The sequence below is a fragment of the Oncorhynchus kisutch genome, linkage group LG10, assembly GCF_002021735.2.
Source record: "Oncorhynchus kisutch isolate 150728-3 linkage group LG10, Okis_V2, whole genome shotgun sequence".
Lineage (NCBI taxonomy): Eukaryota > Metazoa > Chordata > Actinopteri > Salmoniformes > Salmonidae > Oncorhynchus > Oncorhynchus kisutch.
The window spans coordinates 23419831-23441696 of NC_034183.2; the positions used below are offsets into that span (position 1 = coordinate 23419831).

The 21866-nt window shown below is 46.2% G+C and overlaps 2 protein-coding genes across 8 annotated transcripts in view; one reads left to right on the plus strand and one right to left on the minus strand.

The window, feature by feature from the left end:
- Window positions 1-8776, plus strand: part of LOC109882202 (formin-binding protein 1-like) — a 74829-nt gene extending 66053 nt beyond the window's left edge. The window contains exons 9-16 of one of the 5 annotated variants that reach the window (XM_020474285.2): window positions 960-1169; window positions 1778-1939; window positions 2836-2847; window positions 3079-3188; window positions 3338-3470; window positions 3876-3970; window positions 4348-4535; window positions 4818-8776. In XM_020474285.2, coding sequence (XP_020329874.1) covers window positions 960-1169; window positions 1778-1939; window positions 2836-2847; window positions 3079-3188; window positions 3338-3470; window positions 3876-3970; window positions 4348-4535; window positions 4818-4996 — 1089 coding nt within the window. In that variant the 3' untranslated portion in view covers window positions 4997-8776. Of the gene's footprint in view, window positions 1-959; window positions 1170-1316; window positions 1326-1777; window positions 1940-2835; window positions 2848-3078; window positions 3189-3337; window positions 3471-3875; window positions 3971-4347; window positions 4536-4817 lie in introns of all 5 variants that reach the window. The other 4 variants (XM_020474284.2, XM_020474282.2, XM_031833347.1 and 1 more) reach the window with 4 other exon arrangements.
- Window positions 8777-9133: 357 nt separating this feature from the next.
- LOC109882207 (breast cancer anti-estrogen resistance protein 3) overlaps window positions 9134-21866 on the minus strand; it is an 82908-nt gene continuing 70175 nt past the window's right edge. For all 3 annotated transcript variants that reach the window (XM_031833344.1, XM_031833345.1, XM_020474291.2), the window contains 9 exons: window positions 20088-20216; window positions 16045-16490; window positions 15340-15440; window positions 14090-14844; window positions 12876-12991; window positions 12590-12761; window positions 11940-12051; window positions 11651-11857; window positions 9134-10337 (listed from right to left, as the gene is read on the minus strand). In XM_031833344.1, coding sequence (XP_031689204.1) covers window positions 10162-10337; window positions 11651-11857; window positions 11940-12051; window positions 12590-12761; window positions 12876-12991; window positions 14090-14844; window positions 15340-15440; window positions 16045-16490; window positions 20088-20216 — 2214 coding nt within the window. In that variant the 3' untranslated portion in view covers window positions 9134-10161. The remainder of the gene's footprint in view (window positions 10338-11650; window positions 11858-11939; window positions 12052-12589; window positions 12762-12875; window positions 12992-14089; window positions 14845-15339; window positions 15441-16044; window positions 16491-20087; window positions 20217-21866) is intronic.

The following is a 21866-nucleotide window of genomic DNA, read 5'->3' on the forward strand; positions in this document are numbered from 1 at the left end:
ATGAATGGGCAATAATTGTGCACTTTACTTCACAATTGAATTTTAATTAGGCCTAACCGAATGATACAGCCTGGAATTGAACCAGGGTCTGTAGGGAAGCCTCTGCTGTTTTAGACTGCTGTGCCACTCAGGAGCCCAATAATAACTATAGTTATGTTTTTACATGGATATATTTCCATTAATATTTCTTCATGCAATTTATCATTTACAGTTGTTTATGCACTGTTTATCAAACTTTAGAGCTTGTGTTTGCACATATGCATCTGATGCGTATGCTATAGGAACTCCCGGCAACGTTCTCTAGTGGATGCTGAAAGGCCATGCGGCTCTAGTGTTCTATGGATACTTTGGGATTTTTACAATGAGGCCCTTTGTCTACTTCCCCAGAGTCAGATGAACTCGTAGATACCGTTTTTATGTCTCTGTGTCCAGTATAAAGGAGGTTCGAGGTAGTTTTGCGAGCCAATGCCAACTAGCGCAATGACTAGAAGTCTATGGGCATCTGCTAGCTGTGGTGTATCAGTCAGCCTCTGCCTAGTCTCCAGCCTGTCTCCTCCAGTGTTTGTGTTGTTGGCTGGCCCCGGCAGACACAGCCTCCTCTCTCCTTCCCACCCACGGGCCTACATACAGCCTGGCTGGTTCTACATACAGCCTGGCTGGTTCTACATACAGCCTGGCTGGTTCTACATACAGCCTGGCTGGTTCTACATACAGCCTGGCTGGTTCTACATCCAGCCAGCTGAGCAGAGCTGCTCCCACTCAGTGGGCCATGTTTTCCTTTGATTGTTCTTTATGCACACAGCGCATGCTGCACTGTGGTTTCCACCAGGGGCTGAGCTGTACTCTGCACTCAGGTCATGGTGTCCCAGAAAACATCATTTTAAAGAAATGTCAGTCTGTAATGTTTGTTCTTCACTATATCTTAGTCTCACACTGTCTTTTTTTTGTCTCTCTGTCAGGACTCAGGGATTGTAGTGGAGTCATTTAAGTCAGGCTTTGAGCCTCCAGGGGACTTCCCATTTGAGGACTACAGTCAGAACCTTTCCCGGACGGGCTCAGACAACACCATCAGCACCCCCAAGAACGAGGGGGTGGTCAAGCCAGACCCCAAACACTCGATTAGCAAGGCGGCCAAGAACAAACTGTGGCTCTTTGGGAAAAAGCCCAAGGTGAGAGATTCATCATCACCTGCTATCAAGACCTTTGCTCGCTGTTTCAATAGTGAACAACTTGTATGTATGTATGTATGTATGTATGTATTTATGTATGTATGTATATCCACTCACTGATTTTTGTCTGTTTTTTTCTTGTAACAGAGTCCACTGGTAGGTTTATACTTTACGGTAGCTGTCTTTTTATAACAGTCACCTGAATCTAGCATTTTCTATCTCATTACATAAATCACTACACTTTGACCTACCAAAGGCAATAACGTCTGTTAATCTATAACTTTTTGTAGGTTTGTGTGAGAGTAGCTAACCATGTTCAAATGACTTACAAGGGGTGTTGGTGTTCCTATTGACTTTGATTTGCCTGCTCTTGTCTTATGTCCATTCTGGTTTCTTACCCGAAGGTCTCTCAGATTTCATATTGCATGATCTTCCTTAACTGGTGTTTCTCCTGTTGAGATTTCTTTTGTGGGACAATATATTGGATAACCACTTTTTTATTTGTTTTACCTCTGTCTCACAACACCATGACTTTATGTTCCATTGTTACAATTATGTTACTAGTTCGAAAAGTTTTCAGGTTGATCACTCCTTTTTTGTCGTCCCAGTCTCCCCCCTCCTCTCCTCCCCCTGCTCCCCACCGCCCCGACCTGGCTACCGCCAGCCACTGTCAGGCTCCTAAATTTGCTAGTGACCCCATAGCTTTCTGTCTGTCTGAACTGAGAACGGTCAAACCCAGGATAGCCTCTTTCAGGGGTCTTAAACGAGGGGTAAGATGAAGAGCATGTCAGTGTGTTTGGGTTTGCAGTGATTTGAAGTCTCTTTTTCTCTCTCTCACCTCCCTCTCTTCTGTCTCTCTGGTTTTGATCCAGTTAGTTATTCTCTAGTTAGGAACAGGGGGGGAGGGGTTGAAATCACAGGAGTGCCATTGTAGAGCGTGTTGTGTGACGTGTAGGAAGTGATACTGTAGGTGGTATTTGGATAAGGATAGGTTACGGTGGTATGTCGAAATGACATGAAGGTCAACTGGACCTCATCATGAGCCAGCCAATATACTGTATGACGGCTAAACAGTCTAATGAATGTCACGCAGTGGTATTACTGTGCCAGACCATTGATTGTGTGTCACCCCTGTGTGTCCCATTTGGTTTCTGGCTGAAGGGCCTAGTTTGATTTCCTTAATGTATGAGGTGACTCATGGTTGTCTGCAGTATGGAGACAGACTTCCTGGAAACAACCTTCTTCCTGCTTCAAATGGCATCGCATCATCTAAAGAGGGCTTTTAAGATGTCAACTTGTTTTTAGTGGAATTAAAAGGATATCTTGAGAACAGTGTATTCTCCTTGGAGGATAGCCTTTCCAATACATGATGCGCCACATTCTATGTAGTGTTAAGATTCAATAAGTTCAATTATTGAAATATAATAACAGATTACATAAGTATAACTTCACCCAGATTGACACACTAATAGGGCTCATCAGATTCTGTCCATCTTGGTTCTTGACAGGTGTGGGTAACCCCCGACAACCTCTTGACTCTCCTTCCATAGTCACACCCTTGTGATGCTGTGCTCGTTGTTACCGTGACAACCTACATGAGCCACGTACATTTTGATAACCGTTCCATCTTTTGCTTTTTCTTCTATTGTAACCCAAACCTGCCCAGTGGTCAGTGAAGGTGAGTCAGTGATGTGAGGTCCGGTCTGCCGTAGTTAGCTGTACGTATCTCACCTTGTGGAGTTCTATAGCACAGGTCTAGTGTCACGAGCCGTTCTAGAGTGAGGCTCTCCAACCTATTCGTTCTCTGGTCTCTACTAGTATAGTTCCCGTAGGTTCTTGCTGTGAGAAGGTCTCTAGAGACCACGAGTGACTGTCATTGTAACTGGATAGTGTCCTGATGCGATTTCAGGCTCCGTCACTGGAGGACTTCAGCCATCTGCCTCCTGAACAGAGACGCAAGAGGCTGCAGGCTCGGATCGACGAGCTCAGCAAAGAACTACAGAAAGAGGTGGACCAAAGGTAGGCCATGGGAAGACTTACTTTAACACTGATCTCTGTCTCTCTTATACTGCCCACATTTCATTAGAATTTCATTGGCATGTCAGTGTCATTTGTTAAATTCTTTGTTACTATGTGTTCACATTGTGACTGCGTGTATGTTTGTGAAGAGATGCACTGAACAAGATGAAGGATGTGTATGAGAAGAACCCTCAGATGGGCGACCCACAGAGCCTCCAGCCCAAGATCTCTGAGACCATGTGCAACATGGAGAAACTACGCTCCGAGATCCACAAGAATGAGGTAAGCCTCCCCAGCCAAGAGCCCTGAAGGAAGGAATGGGTGAAGGAGAGCGGAAGAAAGGCATCACAGTACATCTGGAGAAATAGTGACTGGGCGACGGTTTCCTGTGCCGAGTTAGCCCCCTCTGGGGGATGACTATATGCACGGCTTCCCTTTGTCAACAGAACACTGAGTAGAACAGGATAGGAGTTATTTGAGAGTCCGAGGGTTACATATACCACACTATATTGAAAGACTGGTTGAACAATGGCATATCCAGGATAAGAATGAGTGTATCCATCGTGGGGTTATTAACAGCAATATGAATGTTATGACTGTCTACCTCTTAATGTCCTTTTCTCTCGCTCTCTTTGTCTCTCTTTGTCTCTCTCTTTGTCTCTCTCTCTGTCTCCCTCACACACACAGAGCTGGCTGTCAGAGGTGGAGGGGAAGGTGAGCACCAGAGGAGATCGAAGACCCAGTGCCGACGTCAACCATCACACACCCCATGGCAGAGAGAGGTCAGAGGGCACAGAAACACGTTGTTTATGTGGTAGTAATAGATTGTAGACTAGAATAAGTATTAATAGTAGTAACATAGTAGAGTTATTGTGGTGAAAGTAACATGTTCCCCTGGGCCATAGCGTAAATTGAACAAATCCAATATAACAGGTTCACCAGATGTCTGTATATAAATAGAATGACACACCTTGTTCTTTGCGTCTTTGAAAGCTTAACATGGGTGGAGTCGTAATAGTTTTTCTAAAGGACAATGACTCGGAACGCTCGGTCACAGTCTGTCTGGAGCAGAATCCTACAGCTTGAGTGGCTGAGATGGCACTGACTCTCTCATCAATCTCTTCTCCCCACCCTCTTCTTCTCTTCCTCCTCTCCTCAGCCCTGAGGGCAGTTACACAGATGACCCCAGCCAGGAGCACCGCAGCCCCCCTCACCAGCCAGACCCCCGACAGGCCCACCAGCCAGACCCCCGACAGGCCCACCAGCCAGACGAGTTTGATGATGAATTTGACAACGACGACCCCCTCCCAGTCCTTGGCCACTGCAAAGCGCTCTACTCCTTTGATGGTATAGTACAGCCGAGCCAGTGGTGCGCTCTGTGCATTTCGCTGTCTTACTGTGTGGTGACACTGTGTGTGGTGGGTTGGGCATTTCAACTAGCGATATTGACTCAAACACTGGAGCAGTTTTTAGCATTTGCATGAATGTGAATATGGCATGTTAATGATGTGATGTGGTATTCCTGTAAGGTGGTTATTTGTGCGCTAACAGAATGTCTCTGGTCTGTGTTGTTCTTTCTCTGTGCTCTAACAGAATGTCTCTGGTCTGTGTTGTGCTGTTGACCCCCAGGTCAGAATGAGGGAACACTGTTGATGAAGGAGGACGACGTGCTCTACATCATCGAGGAGGACAAGGGCGACGGCTGGACACGAGCCAGGAAGCAGAGCGGAGAGGAGGGCTATGTGCCCACGTCCTACGTGGAGATCGCCATGGAGAAGAACAGCAAAGGTGCAGTCACCTACATCTGATCTGACCACCTGCATGGACTCATATTATAAGCCCTCTTCCTCTGGGGAGTGCTGGTCCGAACAGCAAGTCCTCTTTGTTCACTGTGTGAGCTCACGGACAAACAAACACTCTACAGTCCTGCTATTGTCGTGACCCTCTAGGAGCTCAGTATCAATGAATTAAGCCATGTGTGTCTGTAGGACGACATATCCATAGCCATGCTCTATGGCAAGGGGACTCATCACCCCTTAGGCCTGATTATTTTATTTAATATTTCAAAAGTGAATTGTTGTTTTTAGTTCATGTATCTTTTTTTTGTATTTTTTTTGAGTTGGATGATAAAATGCTCTTCTGGTTTTAAGATCTTTCTACTTTGGATCAAAGTGATTTGGAAAATAGGAAAAGTGACTTATACAGATTTGACCCATTGTATTGTCTATATGTTATCACTCAGCTGTTGTGAGCCTGGTATGTTAAGTACTCTGCTCCACCTATTAAGACAGGAATGCAGTAATACGTCCCGGTAAGGAGTGGCCTAGTTTGTGCCTATATGACTCATATTTCCCACCACCATACTACCCTTTAAGATAATTGTACACTTCTTCTCTCTTCCTTTGATTTGTATGTGTGTGTGTCACAACAGTGCTGCCCTCTGGTGGCCAGGGCTATATTACACCCAGGGGCGTGGTTCTTCACTGTGTACTACTTACTGTTCGCTATCTGTCTCTGTCCTAGGGGTGGGGGTCGGTACAGTAACTCCTCTCCTTTCTCTCTCTCTCTCCTGTTGGACTGCAGGTTCCTGAGTGGAGCAGTGTGGCGAGGTCTTTGGTGGAGGGTACATGCTGAGTCTGGTGGAGCTAGTGGCAGACAGGGCTTGACTTGGGAGGGGAGGGGGTTGGCAGGTCACATGTTTGCATGCACACATCCATGGCCATTAACATCATTCCATAGCAGTGGAGATTCCTGAGGTGGTAGCTATGCCTCTATAGGAGGGGAGTGTTCTTCTAAACTGTCTATATACAACAGAGTAACCAATCCACTGCAGCATACCAGCAAGATCAGGGACCAGGGAGGGGGCTTATAGTTAGCGACTCACAACATCTTTTATAATGAGAGATAAGCAATGAATACACTACTATTCCACTATTACGCATCTCTTAATGTTGTATTTCTGCTCTTTAGGCAACATCCAGCACTAACAGCCTGCCTTGTTGTTGCATTGTTACATTCTCATTCCGTTGTTGGGAATGTCTGCCTGACTGTGCTACTCGCCTGCAGTCGCCTTACCTTAACGTGCTTCAGCATGTCTGTAATATGAACTGTTATTACGTCATACGGGAAGGAATGCAGCGTCTTGTATGTAACTCTGTGGTTGCCCCCGCCGCCCGTTGGTTCACTTCTAATCTTCCTGTCTGTCTCCTTCATTCATCCATGACTTTGGTTTCTTTTGTCTCTCCGTTTCTTTTCTTTCTGTGTTAATCGAAACATTCCCATCATGATGTGTGTGTTGAGCGTCACCTCTGTCGTGCTCTTGTTCAGGATCTCATGTGGCACGGCCACTCAGATCAGCGTAGGAGCAGTACTTCTCTAGAAACAGCATGCCTGCCCTTACACTACCACTTCATCCCCTCCTCCTCAACCCTGCACCAGCACCGCAGACCGGAGAAAGGCAGCATGCCAGCAGAGGGCCCTCCTCCCTCACCAGCCAGTCATCACACAGCAGCTCAGGCTAGGAAACCTGGAGGCTAAGCTGAGACAAATGACGGGGCATCCACCCGCAATTCAACAACACTCCAAATCTCCTTGCAGCCTCTGCCTTAATACTAACTCTGGGAGTGGGGATGGACCTGCTGATTGCTCTTCCATCACTCTCTGCCGCACACAAGGGCTCCAACCGACAGTCTACGGTGGCTTGCTGTGGTGCTCCTCTGGGCCCCACCCAGACTCCTGCCGCGTCTCTTCTCCTCGGTCTCACAGGAGTATCCTGGGGCTTTGCTGCGTGCGGTCTCCACGTGAAAGAGTGTTGCATTCCCATACCGTTCCTGTTTCAAGAGCATATTATAATTGTGAATGTGATTATACATATGTATGCGTACTAATGTGTGTATGCATATACGTAGTTTGTTTTATTACTAAATTGTATGTATTAACATCTTTTATTTCATGCTGAATGTGTTTTTGTGACTTTTTATAGGGATTTTAATCAGATGAATGACTCACTTCTCAGAATCGTGCCGTTAGCTCAAAGTAACCATGCATTGTTGTCAGAACATCCTTCTGAATAGGGACATGGTCTTCACTGATGCACTTTTGCCCTATAGCATTTGAATCGAATATCAATGAATAAATGAATGAATGAAATGGACTCTGTATGCTACCTTTTGTACAAATGTAAGGTGACCACTATGTTATTATAGGAGGTGTAGAGTTCAGAACTACCACAAAATAAAGGCATTTACTGTAGCTAGCCATGTAAATGCTTTTGATACTAACCCTCTTGAATTGAATGAATTTGAAAGTGAATTGAATTTGCATATGAGTATAATTGACATGGTGAGTGATTGGACTTTAATCAAAGAAGTTAAGTAGCTTTTATGAGACTGACACAGCGTTTTACCCTTGGCAGGGTATAATATTCGCTATTAAAATCTACTTCTGCGGTAAATTTGATGGTCCCACTTTGAAATGCTTATACGAGCAGTGCTTTAGTTCTTAATAAATACTTAAAGCTGTGAAAGTGACATTGTTATCATATCATGATATGCTCATCTTACTTGAACTGTACCTCTGAACTTCCTAAAGAACCCCATGTTCGTACTTCCATTGGATGTCTTGATTAAGACCGATCTGCTTCGTTGATTAATGTGCACTAACAAAGCTCATGCAGATCAAATGGAACAGTGCATGTTATATAAATCCTGTGATTTTTAGTTTATCATGTCAATTCCATTTCCTGCATGAATGCTCTCATTTGAATCATCACTCCTCTCTTGTTGAACTGGTTAATAGGTGTGTTATCAGAAAGTGGGGGTTGGAATCCTCCCTTTCGTTTCAGTGAAATTCCCTTGAATGGCTTTCAGAGCATGAAGGTGCATGCTTGACTCAACATTTCTGGAGCTAATATGTAAATATGTATTGACCCTACCCTACAATATCATCCAATATCTAGAACATGGCATTGTATATCTCTAAATCAGGAGAAGCTGTCATGGTGTAAGTAGTTGATTTGAATATGAAGCACCTTAACCCATTAATTTCAGCAGTGTGTGTGTCTGGTAGGATTTTGACACGCTTGTCTCTAATGGCCTAAAACAGTGCTGACCGTATTCTTGGCACCTTGGTGCAAGTGGCCTTCAGTGGTGACAAAGTATGACGATAGATAATGCTGTAGGTTTTTCACTAGCAACCTTAAGCAAAAGTTATGCGATTAAAAATGTGATTTTCACTTTGGATTAAAACTGTGAGCTAAATCATATCCATTATGCTGTAATTCTGATTATTATGCAAAAAAAACTCAACAATATGCTTTAAGATATCACGGCAAGGAGCAAATTGTCATCTACCAACCTAGCTGAGTTGGCATGGTAGAAAATTCATTTAATTGCAAAAAGTAGATATGATAATCTCACTGTTGACTCTTATTTTAACACATTGTAATAATCAATGGCAGTACTTCTATTTCTTCATGTTGTTGTGCACATCTCTTTACTTTTTCATGTTGTCAAGACACTTTGTGGGGGTAAAAAAAAAACGGTTTTTTCTCATTGTTCTAATAAAACAAACATGAACATGCCAAAGTACCTTTAGCATCTTATTGAAGCCTTCATTAGGGTTGTAAAATTCCCTGGTTTTCAAAAAATCCTGGTTGGACTATTCTGGATTTTTCTGCTTATTCCCTCCTAATTTACACAGGGCTGGATTCAATCTGTATCGCATAAGATCCATGTTCCAATATAAAGGTCATTTCCAACTGAGACGACATTGCAGTGTTTCCCGTCAATACAGTCTCTACCTTTTTTAAATTGCAATCGAGCAAGAACTCTGACCTTCCACAATACTTGTGTGATATGGATTGAATCCAGACCATTATTTTGCATCATAATACTTACTGTGAAATGTTCCACGGTTATTGTTGTTACTCAGACACCACCTGCATGTAATTTCTTCATCTATTTATTCATTTCTTGACACAATAATTCATATGAAGATATTACAATGATACTCAACTCTATTTACAAGTCAATATTTAAGAGGGAAATATATTACAGTCGAGCATTCACATGATTATGTATTATGTACACAATTCACCATTCAGGATTATCCAGATGAATACCATCTGAGGAACATGGAACACAGTCGAAGATCTAGTTAATGTACATACAGTATATAGTATTGAAGATATACGGTTAAACTGCCTCTATTGTATAGCGACCAATCGTTTTCCTCCTTCCACTTCTGTCTTGTCATTCTATGTTCTCCTTTCAAAGTCATTGTTGTACCGTTATAACAAGGGTGTACAATCACTACTTTAGTGACACAGTCATACATACATTTTCCATCTGACAAACACTTTCAGAAACACTTCTTGAGTCCCCTCTGTGGTCAGTCTAACATACAGTAGGATGACTAAGGACCAGGGTCAAAGGGCTACACTACCATATATGGTGTAAATGCCCCCCTCCTAACCTGGGTGACAGTCTGTTTGTGCTATTGTGCCAACTCCCTGACACTCATTGTCATGCCATTGGCAACGGTGTTTTTTTTATTTTTATAAAAAAATTACCTTTATTTAACTAGGCAAGACAGTTAAGAACAAATTCTTAGTTACAATGACAGCCTACTGGGGAACAATGGGTTTAACTGCCTTGTTCAGGGGCAGAATGACAGATTATTACCTTGTCAACTCGGGGATTCGATCCAGCAACCTTTCGGTTCCTGGCCCACAGCTCTAACCACTAGGCAACCTGCTGACCCCAAATAGTGGGCAAGAGCACAAACAGATCTGGGACCAGGCAACCCCCCCCCCCTGATATTCCCCTTCATATCAGCACACTCCGATCGGTGTCCTGCCAAGGATGAGTTCCAGATGGATCTGACTCACTCCAGTGGACAGGTTGGGAAAGGACAGCGGTCTCGCTCTGTAACAATCTTCCTCATCCTCTGTTAACCAGCCTGACTGTCCTGTTCAGAGTTCTGTGTGTTTGACCGCTGGCTCTAGCTTCCTGGACAGAGCAGTCAGGATGAGTGTGAACTTGTCGTATCTCTCCGTCTGGTTGACAGCCGCCCCTCTGCTGCCCCACAGCAGACGCAGCTGGAAGTCTGTTTTACAGATCTCCAACAGATCCTCATCAGCCTGGAAATCTGTAGCCAGAAAGAAGAGCACATTATCATTGGCCTTGTAACTCATCATACCTGCCGAGACATGCAGAATGGCATTTGTTATAGTGTGAAAAACGCAAATGTGAATACAGGTCGTTTTGGACAAGAGTATTTGCATAGCAATTCATTTGGACAACTGTTAGATGTGTATCTAGCGGTAGGTGTGTATCTAGCGGTAGGCGTGTATCTAGCAGTAGGCGTGTATCTAGCGGTGGGAGTGTATCTACACAAGAGGCATGTGGCAGGGTCTACAGTCAATCACGGACTACAAGAAGAAATCCAGCCCAGTCACGGACCAGGATGTCTTGTTCCCAGGCAGACTAAATAACTTTTTTGCCCGCTTTGAGGACAATACAGTGCCACTGACACGGCCTGCAATGGAAACATGCGGACTCTCCTTCACTGCAGCCGAGGTGAGTAAGACATTTAAACGTGTTAACCCTCGCAAGGCTGCAGGCCCAGGCGGCATCCCCAGCCGCACCCTCAGAGCATGCGCCGACCAGCTGGCCGGTGTGTTTACGGACATATTCAACCAATCCCTACACCAGTCTGCTGTTCCCACATGCTTCAAGAGGGCCACCATTGTTCCTGTTCCCAAGAAAGCTAAGGTAACTGAGCTAAACGACTACCGCCCCGTAGCACTCACTTCCGTCATCATGAAGTGCTTTGAGAGACTAGTCAAGGACCATATCACCTCCACCCTACCTGACACCCTAGACCCACTCCAATTTGCTAACCGCCCAAATAGGTCCACAGACGATGCTATCTCAACCACACTGCACACTGCCCTAACCCATCTGGACAAGAGGAATACCTATGTGAGAATGCTGTTCATCGACTACAGCTCGGCATTCAACACCATAGTACCCTCCAAGCTCGTCATCAAGCTCGAGACCCTGGGTCTCGACCCCGCCCTGTGCAACTGGGTACTGGACTTCCAGACGGGCCGCCCCCAGGTGGTGAGGGTAGGCAACAACATCTCCACCCCGCTGATCCTCAACACTGAGGATGTGTATCTAGCAGTAGGTGTGTATCTAGCAGTAGGTGTGTATCTAGCGGTAGGTGTGTATCTAGCAGTAGGTGTGTATCTAGCGGTAGGTGTGTATCTAGCGGTGGGAGTGTATCTAGCGGTGGGTGTGTATCTAGCAGTAGGTGTGTATCTAGCGGTAGGTGTGTATCTAGCGGTGGGAGTGTATCTAGCGGTAGGTGTGTATCTAGCTGTAGGTGTGTATCTAGCGGTGGGAGTGTATCTAGCAGTAGGTGTGTATCTAGCGGTGGGCATTGGAGTGCATTACCTTGCAGGACTCGTTCAGTGTTGGCGGTGTATGAGTCAGCATTGTGTGCCACGCTGCGAGCCTCCTCCAGGTGGCGTAGCAGGATTTCACAGCCCTGGTCGCTGCTCTCCCACAGCTCCATGCCCTCGAACGCCACCGCCGGGCGCTCCATCAGCATCAGCAGTGGCATCAGTAGAGGCACTGTGGTGCCAGTCAGGGGCATGTCCACTAAACACACACAGGGACACGGTCAGAGACTGCAGCCACTAACACACAACTACAACTGAAGGCTCCAATCATGTGCATTTACCTGTTCCTTCATACAGTCCCTTGTAAAATGGCTTGAGAGACTTCTCGTATATGATGGCAGTCTGAGTGTACTTCCTCCTCAGCATGGTCCAGGTCTGATCTAACCGTGTGATCTGTGGTCAAGCGCAGTGTTAGGAAACAAACACCACAATATCTCCAGGAATGTCCGCTTATGCCTGCAGCCCTTTACACTCGTACCTGTATACATGTTGAAAAGGGCAGATTTGGACACTGATAGATGCCTAAATTGGAACGCAGTGGTTGTACAGTAACGCCAGTGAAACCTCTCACTCAAACCCCTTGTCATTTTTTGTCTATGTTGCACCTACCGCACATTTTCCAGGAATATTCTTATGTTACTGAATGTATCCAGAGTATTTTCAGATTTCGTGATCAACAAATACAGCGAAAGGTACAGTAAATGTAAAATGCACATTAAATCAACAGTGTGATGTTATGATTCAGTCTGGTCAGGTGAACTGTAACCTGTTCCCTTTCAATTGCTACCATGGTTATGCATATGCTTTCCATATTTCTTCTGTAAGAAACATTTTAATTTAGCCAACTCCCACGATGGTGAAGGGTTAAAGACTCAACTCAGACCATGTGGTGGACCGTGTCTTATGTGTCCAGTTGTATTGAGTGGGGTACCTGAGGCATGTCCAGTGCTTTCATGATGGAGGAGAAGGCGTACAGGTCCCCCATGGAGTCCTTCAGTTCTAGAGCCACCATGATGATACGGTTCAGTGTGGCGCTCCGCTCCTCCAGACTTCCTGTGCAGCCCAGGATGTCCACGGCAACCCCGATGGCCATGGTGTGGTGCCTGGGTTACACGACAGAAAGTTCAGTCATAAGTCCCTCGAACCTTTTGCGTCTACATGAGGAGTCCCTAGTACCCGAGGAGGAGTGTCAGGTGGATTTGGGGGTGTGTGTTTACCTTTCCATCAGGTCTTGCCGCAGCTGCCTGCCGTGGGGTAAGGTCACCAGCTCCAGACCAGAGGACACACCCATTTGACCTTTCGCCTCCTCAGAGATGCCATGTACCCTAGCAACCTGTCAGGTACACCATTTTTGTTGTTGCATTAATGTGGTTTTAGAAGTGTTTTTAGTATGGTCATGCTTGGGGAAATCGTTGATCATTAGCTCCTTCTGACTGAATTAAACACATCTACATAACTGTGTACTCTAGCTGTCTTTAACAGGGAACATGTTTCCCTCAGACTAGACACCCAGTCAGGGATTTGGCTGCAGATCATTTTTGGTGCGTCTTACTAAAGTTAATTTCACTGGTTTGGTTTTGCACTTTATGTGGTGTAGCAGACACACATATAAGACACCTGACTGTAAAAGGCCAAATACCAACGAGAGGAAATGAATGAAATACCAGTCTCTGATGCCCTCGGTGTGCCTGGCTGTTTCTAGCCCCTAAGTTAGATGTTGCTGAATGAGGCCTGAATCCAAACTCATCACACTGTCCTGCAAATTTACACTGAGTGCAAAAAACATTAAGAACACCTGCTCTTTGCATGAGACCAAATGAAAGCTATGATCCCTTATTTATATGTTAAATCCACTTCAATCAGTGTAGATGAAGGTGAGGAGACGGGTTAAAGTAGGATTTTTAAACCTCGAGACCAGTGAAACATGGATTGAGGATGTGTGCCATTCAGAAGGTGAATAGGAAAGACAAAATATTTAAGTGCCTTTGAATGAGGTATCGTATGGCGGTAGTTTCCAGGCGCACCGGTTTGTGTCAAGAACGGCAAAACTGCTGGGTTTTTCACACTCAACATTTTCCCATGTGTATCAAGAATTGTCCACCACCCAAAGGACATCCAGCCAACTTGATACAACTGTGGGAAGCATTGGAGTCAACATGGGCCAGCATCCGTGTGGAACGCTTTCAACACCTTGTAGAGTCCATGCCCCGACGAATTGAGGCAAAAAGGGGCGTGGTGCAACTCAATATTAGGAAGGTGTTCCTAATGTTTGGATTTCTCGGTGTATATAATCAATTCATGATGTACACTGAAATTTTAGTTATGATCTCTGTTTGGGATTCAGCCCAGAGTGTTCAGACATCTGGTAGGACTAGTGGTGTGGTGAACATAATGTGGGTACGGTGTGTAGTGGGACAGTACAATGCAGTACCTGGCAGTCTACCATAAGAATGTGTTTGGCGATGATGTGATGGTCTTTATGGACCAGCAGCTCTTTGGCTCTCTTCAGTACACTCATCTCGAGGGGTTTGTTCTCTGCAGGCAGCAGCCTCGACTCAAACTCCCCCGGCCGGAACGCAGAAGCAGTCTCAAACACCGGCCGTCGGAAGCTTCTCTCCTTCTCCTCCACAGTCTCCTCTATCTCTTCCATCCCTCCTTTTCCACCTCCTTCCACCTCCTCTTTGCTGCCATTCTCCAGGGCTTCGATGGCGTGGTGGTAGGAGCTGCGGTCCAATCTGCTCCTCTGGCTCTCCTCCGTCCTCAGCCTCTCTACGTAGCTGTTGTTGTTGGGCTGGGGCCCTGGGTCTGGGGCCTGGAGCCTGTCCAACTCTGCTGGGCTGCAGGGGCTGAGTTCACAGTAATTCACTTCTGGGCTGGGGGGCTGCGGAGGCTGGAGAGCCTGGATCACATGCTGCTTCTTGGGTTTCAGTGGGGGTACAGGGGCTGGGGCAGCAAGGGGCTGCAGACGTGGGGAGTGGGGCATCCTGATGGAGGGCACCTTGCTGGGCTTAGGGGGCGGCTTGGGGCAGAGCTGGCTGTCTGAGCCCCGTATGGCCTCCCCAGCCTGGGTCTCAAAGTCCATCCTCCTTGGCACGGTGGGGCTGAGTGTCGGCTCACTACCCGTCCTGAATACTGGAGACTTGGGGCTTGGCTGGTGCTCCATGAGCTGGGGCTGGGGCCTGGAGCCTGGGGAGAGGGTGAGCGAGTAAACATCATTATTTAAACGTGCACACTGCAGCCTAGCAACACCACCATGCTGTGTTCTGTAGCTGCTAACTGGGAGTCCTGCTGTCTATTTCAAGTCTGACTGCATAGAAAGCTTAATTACATTGTCAGTCACAGAATGGAATGCAGCTTTTTGAATCTCTCTGATCTCTCGTCTCTTTTATTCCAAAGACTCAGACTTCAAGCGCATCTATCGATTCCCATTTCAACTTTTATCTGTAATCCTTTCAGAAATACATTTATCTTCATCTCCAGCTCATGTCACACTTTCCACTTCTGAGTTGAAAGTGTACAAAGCAACGTTTTGAAGAAGAAAATGTTTACATTTGCCTTTGAAATATTCCCACCCCTGTGCAAAGAGTGCATGTTCACGGAAACAAGGCTTTTGCAGGCTCGTCAGAGCTGTACATCATCTGACTGCAGCATAATGAGTAAGAGAGAGGGGATGGTACATACCTAGCGGGAGGAAGCTCTCTGACTGGTGGGTTTTGAGGGGCCGTCGTCTCTCCTGAACGTGGTTCAGACACGCCGGCTGGCTTCCACACTTGTCTTTGTTCCTGATAGACAGAGAGTGAGGAAGAGAAGGAGAAAAGGAGTGTTCAGTTGGACTGATCCCTCTAGCTACCAACTGAGACATGGCTACTGGGCACACCACACCACTAACTAACTAACTAGAGAAACCTGATACATTGTGTGCACTGTTTGTTATGTAAAATGGTACAGTGTAATTTGATGGGGTATTTTTTGTCCTCGTTTGCTTTGGTATTGTGCTCAGAGGTTGGTATTCTCCATCCAGGCTAAACACCACTCCTTATTTTACCTCAGGAATGGTTTATTGTAGACGTGTACTTATCTCTTTGACTCCCACATTAGTCTTACAAATTTGGAGTGCACGTGTTCGCATGTTAGGCTATACATGAAATTATACGGAGCCAATTCCATTTGGACAAACCCCCTACAAAATTATATTTTATAGCTACTTATAAGTTGCCGGCATATAAATGGCTGCAGAGGAAAATAAAGGGCACTTTATTGCTGTATTGGATCTAAATGGATCTTGCGCCTGCAAGCAAGCATCTCCATTGTAGCCTACGGCTCACAGACAATTTCCAACCACATACACTATGTACAGGCCTGAGCCTCTGTAGATAGCCAACTAACCTAATCAGGTTCCCCCGTCCGAGGCTGTGGTCCTGGGTGTGTCCATTCATGATGTTGAGGCTCAGGCGTTTAGATGTCTGGCTCTTCCTCTCGGGCAGGGTCAGGTCAGCCTCCACACGGACACAGGCCACACCATACTTCTCCTCTAGGCAGCGCAGGGGCAAGGCCCTATTGATGGGCTGGAAGATGATGGCCCCCACCGCCTCCGTCACTGGCTTCCTGTTGCCAACGTAGTAACGCACCAGGGCAGGCACGCTGTCGAAGCCCTCCTTCTCGAACAGGTACTGCACCCGGGAGTAAGCCTCGTTCATGGCCACCACCTTCTTGTTGATCTTGAAGTGTTGCGGGCTATTCTTCCACTGGCAGGTCAGGACGTAGTTCCCAGGGCTGGACAGAGAGTCCCGGATCAGGAAGTCCCCATCTCTCTGGATCAGGTTCTCTGCCACCTGGACACCAGAGGACACATGTTGAGCACACATACACACAGACATGTAGCTCACACACTTGGTTGTATTTCGAATATCACACAGAACTGTGTCTAGCGTGTTTTCAGTTTGTCACACTTGTCTCACTGTTGGATTTGTGGTGACAGGCGCTCTACTCCCTCACTGAATGGCCTTCTCAGTAACATGCTTGGCTCACTGAATGTTTTCACTAGCACTACTGTTACTGTACTGTAACATCATGATACCTCCCAAAATGCTCTCTGAGTGCAGGCCACACAGCCAAACTGTAGGGTCAAATGACCAAAAGCCCCAGTGTTGCGTAGAAACTCAGTCATGTCACACATTGGTCTACACACTCCACTTCACTCATGCTGTTCTTCCAAACATTTAATTACCTTTTTAATTAAGATAGTATTTAACTTAGGAATCATGTTTTGGAGTCGAAAGGTGGAGGGTTTTTAATTAAAAGTTTAAAAGCCCTCTTTTCACAATCTGGCCGCAGTAGCACCAGGAAGGAGCTTATTAAACCTTACTAGGATCACTAGGCAGCATGAATGCTGTTTTACCTTGTCCTTACGTAAAGTAAAGTCCCTGTTCTGCTGAGGAGGTGCAGCATGTAAAGCTGAGCATGTGTGTTTACTAGTCTTATGCCATCCTGTCACATGCCCGCAAGGACAAGCTCAAAAGAGCTCCATTTCTTATTCAGGTCCCATCTGTGATTTTACACATGAGGCGATGCTTTAACATTTTAAACCCAGTCTGACGCATTGAAATAATATGATTTATACCTCATGAAATAGCTCATTGAAATTGTGTTCCATATTACATCCATTAGCTATGCAAAGTTATTTATACATTTCTGACATAACCGTTGTAAAAATGTTTTGTTGTGAAATTATATGGAAATTGAAAGTGTTTTCAAACAGCTATGAGTATTATTTTTACAGCAGGGAAAATGGTAACACAATCCCATTGCCAGCACAACTCGTTGAACAACTTGAGCGGCCAGTGTTTTTCCGTGTGACATACATGCACTGTGACAACATTCACTATCCCTGATGCACTGGCAGGGGGGGGGACTCCTCCATCACCTGAAGCTGCTGATGTGTTTTCTAATGGTAGAATGGGAGTTGACTGAGCTGGTCTTACTAGTTCTAGTAGTTCTAGTTCAGAGACGCCCAGTCCTGTGGGTAAACAGGACAGCGTGTGCAGCTACTGTAACCAGGGACTGACAGAGCCATTGTGACTCTCACAATGCCTATTGGAGGGCTGTGATACATGCTGGCTCACACCCCTTACAAGGTCACAACGTAAGACATGGAAGAAGGCTGCAGGGCTCCCTGGCCTACATACACTCCACTGAGAGATACAGTAGGACGGAACCAGAAGGTGACAGGTGTACTGGGAAATGGGATGGGTGGCACAGTGAGCACAGATGAGCTGTTATCTTAGGGATGATGATTAGACGTATAGAGGCGTGGTCCCTGGCAGATCAGTGGACGGCTATAATAGAAGATGTTAATAAATAGCATCATGTCATTTGACAGGCACCCATGTGTTGTTACCATCCAATTAAGACCTGTCTCTCTGTGTGTGTGTGATGAGGCTGGGGTTCATGGACCGAGCTCTGTGTGTGTGTGCTGAGGCTGGGGTTCATGGACCGAGCTTTGTGTGTGCTGAGGCTGGGGTTCATGGACCGAGCTCTGTGTGTGTGTGCTGAGGCTGGGGTTCATGGACCGAGCTTTGTGTGTGTGTGCTGAGGCTGGGGTTCATGGACCGAGCTCTGTGTGTGTGTGCTGAGGCTGGGGTTCATGGACCGAGCTTTGTGTGTGTGTGCTGAGGCTGGGGTTCATGGACCGAGCTCTGTGTGTGTGTGCTGAGGCTGGGGTTCATGGACCGAGCTTTGTGTGTGTGTGCTGAGGCTGGGGTTCATGGACCGAGCTTTGTGTGTGCTGAGGCTGGGGTTCATGGACCGAGCTCTGTGTGTGTGTGCTGAGGCTGGGGTTCATGGACCGAGCTTTGTGTGTGTGTGCTGAGGCTGGGGTTCATGGGCCGAGCTCTGTGTGTGTGTGCTGAGGCTGGAGTTCATGGACCGAGCTCTGTGTGTGTGTGCTGAGGCTGGGGTTCATGGACCGAGCTTTGTGTGTGTGTGCTGAGGCTGGGATTCATGGACCGAGCTCTGTGTGTGTGTGCTGAGGCTGGGGTTCATGGACCGAGCGCTGTGGCCTGAGCTTTCACTACTAAGTGTGTGTCAGCGCCGCTCTGTTCACACTGACAAGTTCTCAGTGACAAGCTCTTAGTGAGATACTGATGAAAGCACAAGGTTGAAATGAAGCCCATTTCAATGAACCATTCAGCCACAGTATGTCAAACTGACAGTGAGTCTGCCCTTTTGTCACTGAGCCTCACACATCCTAATGGACTTACTATAGCCAGTGCTGTAGAACAGACCTGTCAAGATAAATACTTATTTCCGTTGTTGACTTGTCCTTATTTGTCTGATTCTGATCTGGCTCAACCAGTTTCAGACAAGTTGTTGCCTGAGAGTGAATCATAGGAAAAAACACAGTCTCTGATTTTACTACTCTGTGTACAAGCACTTATTTGAGCTGAGCTCTGGGTGTTGAGGTGGGTCTTCATCACTAACACTCCTCAGACTTTACATCCCTGTGTTCAAAACTAGGCTCAGCCCCTAGAGCCCTTAAACTCAACTCTGGACCTCAAAGCCAGTTCCACTGTGTTTTTAATTCTGCTGTTCTCCTCTAATCAGGGGCTGATTTAGACCTGGTACACCAGGTGGGTGCAATTAATGATCAGGTAGAACAGAAAACCAACAGGCTCCTGACCTCCTAGGGTAATAGTTGAACACTGCTGCGCTAGTTGTCAGAGGGCAGGGATCTGTCACACTGTCACAGCCCCCTCCTAAGTCCAGACCCTCAGCCATGTAGCTTTTACTCTTCAGTCCACATGAAAGAGACACAGATCCCCTCTAGAAACCTCTAGTCACTGGGAGTTTTCACATATTTATGACAAGAGCTGCCTGCCAAAGTGTCTGAGCTCCCTGACTCCATTCACATAATACTCCAGTGTGACCAAACAAAGCATTGTGTTGGATGTCATTACAGAGATTTTTGGTTGAGCTTGGAAACGTGTCTGTCTGGCCAGCTGTCCTGCTCTGCGTGGGTATGCAAGGTTTTGCATGGTTGCCATGTTTTCAGAGCGCCAGTGCTGTGATTCCTCCACAGGGTGGGAGTGACAGGCCCCTGAATGAAATCAGTGTGCAACTGGACACCCGACCGTAGCTGTTGGCAACAGAGGAACCCCTCCCCTCTGCATGCTTTCATTGGGCTGGTCGTGTTTCACAGTAAGCCTCTCTTAGCTCCATCTCTTTATTTAAATATCCTCTTTCACAAAGAGCCAGCATGTGCCGCCGGCCACAAAAAAAATACTTTCTCAAGAATCCTTTGACTCAAGCTAAATCATTGGACTCTAAAACAGGCATGGCAAACAGGCATGGCAAACAGGCATGGCAAACAGGCAGCTGAGTTGTCCCTCCAGAGAAAAAGAGAGAGTGTTTTTTGTGTTGTTTTTTTTTACCTGTCTGGGGATGGCACCATGGTACCAGGCGTGGCTGCGTGGTTCCTCACTGCCCAGTTTCAGCTCGTCTTCCAGCTCCTTGCGTAGTTTCTCCGGTGGGCCCTCCATGATGTACTTGTCCCTGGAGAACTGCACATAGACAGGAAGAACAGGCTCTTTCAGTACTGGTATCCTCACAGACATGGTTGCTGTACTGAGGGTGCACACTGTGTGCACTGCACTGGCTGTCTGCATCTATCTGTTGGTCTGTCTATGTACCGGTAAACCTTTGTAATATAACTCTCCCTCTACTGTTTCTAGCTACCTCTCACACACACTTTATTTTTCTCTCTCCCTCTCCCTCTTCGTCTTTTTTTCTGTGTATGCATGTGTCATACAGAGCTCTCCTCCCCTCTTTGTTTCCTGGGCTGTAACTTCCCAGAGATACACTATGCCAAAGACTCCAATTGGCCGAGGGCTCTACCTGCCTCTGCTTTGACTGCTGTGTCATATCCTGGCCTTGTTGCCATGCCCCTCTGCCTTGTTCTGCCCCAGAAAGAGGCCTCCGGGTGGAGCAACAACACACTCACCTGAATTCAGTGACACAAACACTCATACACACACAGTCCACTATGCCAGGCTGCTGTGATTCACACTAGGATTTACAGTCTACTTGCATAGTTCAAAACACACATTGTGTCAGTCATATAGCAAAAAGGGGACATGGGATGACCTCATCTATCATAGCAGGTTCCTGCCAGGAAATACCTCTCAGGGTGATAATACAGAGACTCTTCTCAGTCCTGCTTTGAGGAAATCCTCTTTCACAATCAATAGACTCCCCCTCCACACTGTCTTCCTGCTTTGGCTTATATTTTCTAAACGCATTATAAAAGGGTTGGTCTGTTGCACAACTTCTCTGTCTGCCCGTAATATATGTCGTACTGAGTTAGACGTAATACTTCTGGAGACATAATGACATTTCACTCCAGTGGCGCAACTTGTGGGGTTGAACCGAGCATCAGTTTTCCACTTTTTTAACTAGAGGTCCGTTAGACCCAGAACAACAACAATGTTTTAAAACTCTGCTGCTTTTTAAACCAACCCCCTGGAGATGGCAGGCAGAATTAGACTGGGGGAAAGTACTGTCGCCATTGTGTTCTTCTGGGATGTTGGCACCCAATCTGCATCTTTCCAAAACACAATTTGAGCATTACAAGGGGCTGCCAAGACCTGGATCATAAAGAAATGTTGTGGGGGGGAGGGAGTTGACTGGCAATTCAGCATCAGCCCTAAGGGTGAGCAATGACCTGAAGGATTATTGTGTTCCATCAACTCAATACCTTCCTGCAGTAACCAATATTATACTTGGTTTTCTAATGCATTAACCGTACTTACCTAGTGCTGTCTTTGTCCCTGCACACTAAAACAATGGTATTTATGGCGGATATTGACATCACCAACAATAGCCTTGAGTACAGAAACTCTTCATAAAGCTCTGTTTTTCCCTTTAAAGGAATGGGACAGGAACACACCCATTTGTCCCCAACTAAAATAGCATGAGGCCTTCTTGACATTGGCTAACTGTTCAGAATGTTCAGAATGCACAGTGTTTGGCTTCACTGACCACTTACAGAAGCAGACACTGTATTGTGCTGCTCCTAACAGGCAATTTGCTACTACTGTTTAACCTAGGGCTAAATCTGTTAGGCTGCACTCACCCTTGTCCCCAGAGAGAACATTTGAAGGACTGTAAATTTCAGTTTTTTATGTTGTGGTCGACTGAATTATATGCCAACT